This window comes from Mastomys coucha, unplaced genomic scaffold (assembly GCF_008632895.1).
Source record: "Mastomys coucha isolate ucsf_1 unplaced genomic scaffold, UCSF_Mcou_1 pScaffold5, whole genome shotgun sequence".
In the NCBI taxonomy this organism is placed as follows: domain Eukaryota; kingdom Metazoa; phylum Chordata; class Mammalia; order Rodentia; family Muridae; genus Mastomys; species Mastomys coucha.
Window position 1 is genome coordinate 63,689,172 of NW_022196911.1, and position 8,956 is coordinate 63,698,127.

At 45.3% G+C, this 8,956-nt stretch overlaps 1 protein-coding gene across 2 annotated transcripts in view; it reads left to right on the forward strand.

The window, feature by feature from the left end:
• Pik3r5 (phosphoinositide-3-kinase regulatory subunit 5) overlaps positions 1-8,956 on the forward strand; it is a 61,550-nt gene that overhangs the window by 42,817 nt on the left and 9,777 nt on the right. For both annotated transcript variants that reach the window (XM_031352428.1, XM_031352429.1), the window contains exon 6: positions 6,689-6,758. In XM_031352428.1, coding sequence (XP_031208288.1) covers positions 6,689-6,758 — 70 coding nt within the window. The remainder of the gene's footprint in view (positions 1-6,688; positions 6,759-8,956) is intronic.

The window sequence follows — 8,956 nt, forward strand, 5'->3', positions numbered from 1 at the left end:
AAAAAAAAAAAAAAAAAAAAGAAGGAGGAATACAACAGAGACAAAAACCTAAAAAAAAAAATCTAAAATAAGAAGTGTGAGTAACTTAAGCAGAGAAGTCAGCATAAACTAAAGGACTATTACTTGAAGAGATACATTGTGTGGGATTGAACCAATGTCATAATAACATCAGGTATAGTGGAAATAATGTAACCAAATCAAAGTACCAAGATGGTGGCACACACCTTTAATCCCAGCACTTGAGAGGCAGAGGCAGGCAGATTCCTGAGTTCAAGGCCAGCCTGGTCTACAGAGTGAGTTCCAGGACAGCCAGGGCTACACAGAGAAACCCTGTCTCGAAAAACAAAAAAACAAAAAACAAACAAACAAAAGAAAGTACCAAGATCATTTAAACTGGAACAACTAAAGCCTATCTGAAACTATACATAGACTACAGAAGCATCTAATTTATTCATTTGCTATGTTCTTATTTATGTGTTCTTAGAAGAGATTGAGAAGGAATTTGCATCACTAGGTCTTTCATAATGCTAAAGTTAGTAAAATGGCACTTATTGGTGTAGAGATAGATCAATAGAACCAAAGGCAATATCTAGAAACAAATTAAAGACATAAAAGATATGACATGGTAAAGAGGCACCGTCAAACCAGCAATAAAAACCTTGATCACTTAAAAAGTAGTATCAGAGGGCTGGTGAGATGGCTCAGCGGGTAAGAACACTGACTGTTCTTCCGAAGGTCCTGAGTTTGGATCCCAGCAACCAAAAAAAAAAAAAAAAAAAAAAAAAAAAAAAAAAAAGTAGTATCAGAATAACTGGCAGATCATTTTAGAAATGAGCTAAATTCTAATCCAGTAGAGCATTGGCAGTTCACACCTTTGACCTCTGCATTCTGGAGACAGAGGCAGATGAACCTCTGTGAGTTTGAGGCCAGCCTGGTCTATAATAAGTTCCAGGCAAACCAGGGCTACATAGAGAAACAGTGTCTCAATAAAAAAAGAATTTAAACAAAGTTCTGTCTTAAGCATAAAATAACTTGCAGATGAGTAAAAGATTTAAGCATGGAAAACAAGAGAATAAAAATAGTGGAAGAAAAATAGGGTATGTGACCCTGGGTTGCAGAAGAGTGGCTAAGATAAAGGCAGAGAGAACTGTGAGGATCTGGAAGTGAAGAGCTGAAGACCCAAATGTGGAACACCAATGACAATATATATATATATATATATATATATATATATATATATATATATATATATATATATATGATGGTAGAAATTATTTTAGACCTATGGAAGGTTCTTTTGAGTCAGTTTTAAAAGCTGCCAGACACACCAGTGGAAATATAAATTTTTTATATTGATTATATATTGAATGTGTATGATTCACATGCTTCAGAAAGGACCCTGAGAACAATGCTGTCTAGGAGAGAAGCAGATGCAGAATTAGAAGGAGACACAGCCTTCCTTTTCAAAGTAGCTGACTTTAAGAAGACTGAAAACACCACTATTGATGGAAAAGAGATGGGGGCTGGCTCCAGCATCACCCTTCTACACCACTATTCCATTCTTGAAACTCAATTCAGAAGACTAACCACGGCTGTGCAAAGATTTAGCAGAGAGAATGTTCAGCAACTGTGACCTTCCTAATCATTAACGGATGCAGACCCCTGACCATAGTTCAGAGTATGGTAGCAGTCATTTGGTAGGATGTTATTCAGTTTTCTAAAATGGAGACTGGAGAAATGGCTCAGCAATTAAGAGCAAATACTGCTCTCACAGAGGATCCAAATTTAGTTCCCAGCACCCACGTGGGACACTGCACAATCACTTTAATTCCAATTCCATGCAAACTGTCGCCCTCTTCTGGCCATCTGGAGCACCTGCATGCATATAAGCACTTTTCCCCCGAACACCATATATGCACATCATAAAAAAATGAATAAATGAAATCTCTTAAAATGATATTTTAAAAGCAGCACTTAGATCATTAGATGTTGATTAGCTAGTTGACTGACCCCCCCCCCAATACGTGATACATTGTAATCCTTTTGTTTTTCCATTGTAACATTTACTTGCTCTAGGTTGTGTTTAGCATCCCAGGCATTTAACTGCCATCATAGACAGTAAACACAAGCTGATGGTAGCATTACATTCTATACCCCAACTCAGGAGCACTAAAAAGTTCAAGACTGCCGGGCAGTGGTGGCGCACGCCTTTAATCCCAGCACTTGGGAGGCAGAGGCAGGTGGATTTCTGAGTTCGAGGCCAGCCTGGTCTACAGGGTGAGTTCCAGAACAGCCAAGGCTACACAGAGAAACCCTGTCTCGAAAAAACCAAAAAAAAAAAAAAAAAAGTTCAAGACTGAAATGTTTGCTTGTGAATTCCTCTGCAAAGCTTCATGCCTTACATCTCCAGCCGATCAGCTGATCTGTCATGCTCATCCTAAATGAGCAATCAGCATAGGTCTTTCATGGACCTGTCTTGGCTTCTGGCTGCTGACCGGGGTCCCTTTCCAGGAGACAAGGCCTTTCTTTCCTTTTGCAATTTCAAGAGAAAGAATTTAAACTTTGGGTGCCTCTGTGTACACCGAACTGAGTGGCTCCTTTATTTGAAGTGGTCCGGGGAGATTGCTGCACAGGGGAGGGGCATTACCTATGGAGAGACTGCTTCCCACTTCCTAGCAGAAGCATGCGGCTAGCCTTAGCAGAGTACGCACAATGCCTTGAGATGCTTTTGTGGGTTGTTGGTTAGAAGTGCTCTTCTCAGCAGCCCGGCAAGCGGGTGTGGAGAGGCAGGAACTTGGGATGATGGGATGCTAAACTTGGGAGTGAACAGCCAGATGGAGCAGCCATTAATGGTGAGAATGGAGGGAGGGCCCAGAGGTGGCCACTCACTGCTGAGGGTCATTGGTATGAGACTATGAGAGGTGTCAGATATACACACTAAGGACCAGGGAGAAGTCAGATGCCGGGAGCAGGAAGCACTCACAGAGCTGCCCATCCCTCTTTGAGAGTAAGCAGAACTGAGATAGGAAACCATGACCTCTGCTGGTAACAGAGAATCACTTCCAAATAGCTGAACATCTCCCATAGCTGTATACTGCGCCTGTATTGAAGTTAGAGTCCATTCATTACTTAACAGTAGCAAGGTAGAACTGGCTTCAAGAAAGGCAGGGAAGTATTTAGGCATGGTGGTGCATGCCTTTGACTCCAGTGCTTGGGAGGAAGCTGAGGCAAGTGAATCTCTTTAAGTTCAAGGCCAGCCTGATCAACATAGTGAGTTCTAGGATAGCCAGAGCTGTGTAGTGAGACCCTGTCTGAAAAAAAAAAAAAAAGCAGTGGTGGCACACGCCTTTAATCTCAGCACTTGGGAGGCAGAGGCAGGCAGATTTCTGAGTTTCAGGACAGCCTGATCTACAGAGTGAGTTCCAGGACAGCCAGGGCTATACAGAGAAACCCTGTCCCAAAAAAAAAAAAAAAAAAAAAAAAAAAAAAAAAAAAAAAAAAGCAGTAGAAGTGGACATACATTTCTCACATAAACTATAATAAGATTCAAACTGAGGACATTAGATGCAAAGTGACAAGATTAAGTAGAAACTAACTGACATTAGATGCAAACTGAGCTCTCATCACTTAGACACTTCTGATAGGGCCAGAGCTTTGGATGTGACCATTTCTATGGAACGACAACAAAGACTCTTATGACTTTTCTCAGTCCATAGGTAACCTGTAGTTTCACAGAAGCCAAGCCCTAGCTCTCAGCAAGTAATGGGCTAAATAAAGTTACCTTCTTCTACATGACCACGAGGTAGGCTTATTGGAGAACGTCTTAGTGTGACTTTTGGTGGAACTTATTTCTACCTGACCCCTCCCATCTGTAGTGAGCCCGGCCAAGGGAAGCTGTAAGAGAAGGCTGGAATAGAGGCCAGGGAACTTGAGCCAATGAAGGAGAGTCAAATAGCTCTGGTACCAGACCACTGATTCCAAATCCTGGGTCAGAATCTGGTACTTAGTGGCTGGGAGGCCCTTTGGTAGAACGGGGGGAACATACGTAAGCCTCAGTTTCCCCATCTAAACAATAGGAACGCAGTGTCGTCTCTATCAGGGCCGACCGTGAAGATGGGTGCTGATTCTGTTGATTTCGATCTTGCAGGGGGCAGTGAGCACTGGGATGCTGATACCTTCAGACATAGGTCCTGCCAAAGTCAAAAAGAGGTGACAAGGGACCTAGGCATCTGGACCCTCCCTCGGTACAGTTTCTGAGACTCAGTTGCTATGAAAACAACAGCTGGGGAAACAGCTGGTGGTCTCCTTAAGTATGGAGGAAGTGGGCTGGTTATCAAGGAGGGGCCTTCTCTTTTTTCCTGACTCTACCCCCAATGGCATCACCACCGCCCCCCATAGCACAACCCTTTGGGCTTCAGACCCTGTGTTTATTGAATGTTGATTCTGTGCTCACACAGTGAGATAGAAAGAATATCATACTTGCCTGCTAAGGGCTGATCTGGAATCCAGGTCAGTGGCACAGGCCCTTTACACGTGAGGCATTCAGCAATTTTGAAAGCACACAAACCTTAAGGATTGTGTCTCAGTGAGCCACATGCAGTACTACGGGGTGAGGAAATGATACAACACCCCCCAACATATGCATAAGTGAGAAATCCACTCCCCCTGTCTAAGCAATATGGTCAAGTGTGGGAGAAGGCACATGGACCTTGTGTGACAAGGACCTCGACGTTGGCACGTACTAGCTCATGACCTTGGACAGGTCTCTCCATCAAAGCAGGACTTCCGCCATTGATAATGATGCAGATGTCATTATTGTGTGCTCACGGTTCGTTTGACACGGCAAACACGGGTCCCATGTGGCCCCAGAACAGCTCTTGGTGTAGTAACGGGTGTGCTCATTGTTTAGATGATGGAACAGGAGTTAGGAGGTAAACCTACATCTACTTAAGTCCAAAAGTCATGGTGACGTACTCTCCCATTTACTTGACACCTTATTCCTACCAAGACAGGTGACCCCTATACCTGGGAGACCCTGCTGGGCTCCTTTGGAGGAACTTTCCTGCATAGGAAAAGTCCGATGTCCTGTGTCAGTCGGCTCTAGTTTGTTCCCAGCGCAGGTCCTAGCCCACCAAGGCATCCCTGTAAACCTTATGATAAATAATGGAACCCGTCACCAAGAAAGATCAAAGGACACTGAGGGGTGTCTTCAGGTTGGCTATTTTATCAAGCAGCGGAGAACAATTGAGAAAGATACCCTCTGCCACCCTCTGACCCCTCACATACACTGCATGCACGTTCATATACACATATGGGCCCATAAACCTTCAGACAAGCATACACATATACATATGCAAAAACAAACAAAAACAAAATAAACCACAAAATAGAAACAACATTAAGTAGAGCTGGAGAAAATAGCGAGAGATTCAAGGCCCTGGACTCTACCCAGCAAAACACACAACACACACACACACACACACACACACACACACACGGAAATAAAATCAACAGAAGATTTGCTTGTCTGTGTTGCACAGGTGTCATTTGGTCAGAGTGTGTGGTGGGATTGAGTTTATCTTTGCAATGTATGTGAATGGCCACTAGATGGCATCCCAAATCCTAAGAGTAACAGCTACTGCTCTAAGGATGCTATTAGCAAAGACCTAACATTAGCGTCTGTGGCAATTATAGAAAGCCAACATCACACAAAAGGCCAACAATTAAACCAATTAGGTCCCATGTTAGAAGAGTATGAATTGGTAATTTCCTGTCGTTTACCAAACAAAATTCATGGCCTTTGTGTTTACAGCTCTCTTGGCTTTTCTGCATCGAGGGGAATTCCCTGGGCTCTTCAGCTCAGTTCCAGCCAGGGGTGCCTTGTGCCCAGCAGGGACTTCCTTGCGCCTATTTCTGAACATTGTTTCCTTTCAGTGTGTTTGAAGCCACAGGGGAGGAAGGGAGACAGGCGCTGCTGCGGACTGTCAGAGAAAGCGGGCACTAGGCAAGACCTAGGTCGCCAAGGTGTGAGCAGGCAGGCAGAGAAGAGGAGAGTGGAAGGGTGCTGCCTGGCCAGTCTGGCGATTGATGGGTGCCTGGCACACACACCCTCCCCACTGCAGGGAGACCCCAGGCGTTAGGGACACTGTGTGAGGGTCTAGGAATATACTAGGCAGCCTCCTGGGCCTGAGTTCTCCCTCTCGTGGCGTTCAACTTCCAAGGAAGCCAATCTGGTGCATCCCAGGTGGGCCAGCAACTAAGCTATGAGCAGCCACAGATGTGTCTCCTCTAGCTATCTCTTCAGGAGGAACTGAGGACCAGGGTAAAAGACCTGTCTGTAGGACATGGGAGCTCTAACAACACATCCCTTTGTCTCCTGCTCCCTGTTCCCAATCTAGGGACAGGGCCTAGACAAAATGGTCAAGAAAAGACAGAGGGCAGCCAGAGAGGCTCAGGGTGACTTTGATGGGAAGACTGAGGTGTATTACAGATGGAAGTGACCAGTCCACGGAAGCAAAGCACTTCCCCCAGGGCCAAATAACAGCTGTCTTCCGAATGTTTGCCTGGAGCCTCATGGGGGCACTCCCAGCTTGATTGTTCAGGAGCTGGCTTGTAAGAGGCCCAGGATGACATTGCCTGCGACCTAAACCCACCTATCCTCTCCTCTGTGTTGTTTGTTGGTCCACAGGAATCTCCTACCAGCGGCTGGTGAGGGCTGAGCAGGGCCTGCCCATCAGGAGCCACCGAAGTTCCACTGTGTGAGTGTTCTTGGGGGAGGGAGAAATAGGGCGAGGGGCTTCCACCCTTTCCCACCCCCACCTCCTGGACTCACCCATAACCTTACATTCTAGTCACCGACCAACTGGGAGCCCCAGGAGCTGTCACCGCTGCTGTGGTGTTTAGGGCCTGAATTACTCTTTCTAGACTCGTTTATTAATTTTTAATTTTATAAGTGTTTCGAATGCTTGTATCTCTGGGCCTATAGAGGCCAGAAGAAGGCAGCAGACCTCCTGGGACTGGAGTTGTGGATGGTTGTAAGCTGCCATGTGGGTGCTGGGAATCAAGCCTGGGGCTTGTAGAAGAGCAGCCAGTGCTCTTAACCGCTGAGCCATTTCTCCAGTCCCATTCATATCTCTCCAACCCCCCCCCCCCTCCTTCAGATTCTCAGATTGGTCGTCCAGCACATATTACTTTGTTTAGATGTAAATTTCAAGTGGAGAAACTGGAGATGAGAGTGGCCAAGTCATCTCCCCACGATCGCAGTTAGCAAGTGTCTGAGTCAGGATTTGAACCTTAGCCTTACTCAAGGACCCCTACCCTTTCCATGGTGTCTTTCTCCTGTGGCTAAAACAGAGCTTTCCACATTCTTTTTGATCTGGACTTATACTAAAAAAAAAAAAAAATATGCTTTAAACTGGGCGTGGTGGCATACAGCTGCAATTCTCCTGTGAAAGAAGATTGTGAGTTAAGGCCATCCTGGACTACAGAGTAAAACCCTATCTTAAAAAAAATTATTTGACAGCCTGGCACAGGGCTGGGGGAGAGTTTCATGTAAAACTAACCCTATCACATATAACGAGTTCTGTACGCCCTTATTTATTTGCCTGTTCACTTAATTATTACCCTAAACTTACTATGTACCAGAGACCAACTTTGAACTCTTGTTCCCCTGCCTCCATGCATCAAGTGCTGGGCTGGCAGACGTGAACCAGCCACTGTGTCTGAGACTCGGGCTGCAGTGCGTGTGTGTGTGTGTGTGTGTGTGTGTGTGTGTGTGTGTGTGTCTGTGTGTGTGTGTCTGTGTGTGTGTGTCTGTATGTCTCTGTGTGTGTCTGTGTGTGTATGTGTCTGTGTGTGTGTGTCTGTGTGTACGTGTGTGTATGTGTCTGTGTGTGTGTTTGTGTGTCTGTGTGTGTGTGTGTGTGTGTGTTTATGTGTTTGTTTATGTGATTGTTTAAAGAACTTTTGAGACAGGATCTTACACTGTAGCTCAGGCTAGCCTAAAGCTTACTGTGTAGCCACATCTGGCTTGCATTTCGTGGGATCCCCCTGCCTCAGTCTGCTGAGTGCTCAGGTTCCTGACATGAGTCGCACCCCTGGCCTTTTCCGGTCTGTGGCTGGGAAAGCCCTAGAGAAGGGGCCCACATGGAGGACCCGCCAGTGGTCTGAGTCTGAGTGCCGCCTCATCTTGATCTGTTGTCAGAAATCCAGGGAACCAGGATCTCGTACACGCGCTCATGCCCATCACACCATTGAGCACCCGCTGCCTAGGTGCTTAAAACACTTCTAAGTTAAAAATGAGTCAACAAAAAAGCCTGTGGTAAAGGCTGAGAAACAGAAAAGACTCAGAAAGTTTAGACAGTCCGTCCTCTTACCTTTAGTGGATACGGCCCGAGATACAGTAGGTGCCTGTGGCCACGGATAGCATCAAACCCTCTCTGCATGCCAAGAACCTTCACTTCGAAGAACTTTCATGTCTCCTTGGCATATCAGAACAGGCCAGCGTGTGCCTTGATGAAATCATCAAGAAAAATATAGATCACCTGACCGCGAACACTGTAGCGCCTAGATGGTTCATCTGGTCATTAGTGACTAACAGGCAGGCCACGTATAGGGTGGATGTGCCAATGAACGGACCTGTATTACCTAAGGCTTAAAAATGATGAAATGTTTATTCTGCAATTTTTCATTTTATATATTTGGGACGTGATTGCCTGCAGGCCACTGAGGCCTTGGATAAGGAGGGCTATGTGCAATAGTTCAGTAAAGTAAATAAGGAAATTTCCAGAGAGCTGAAGAGGTGGGCTACTGAACAACCCGCAATACCTTTTCATTATGGTACTAGAACTCGGAGCATTATTCTCTTATCAAAATAAAATTTTGGGTTTTATTCTAAATTTAGAAGTGTTTGCCTACATGTATGTCTGTGCCTCGTTTGTATAGCTGGTACCTGCAG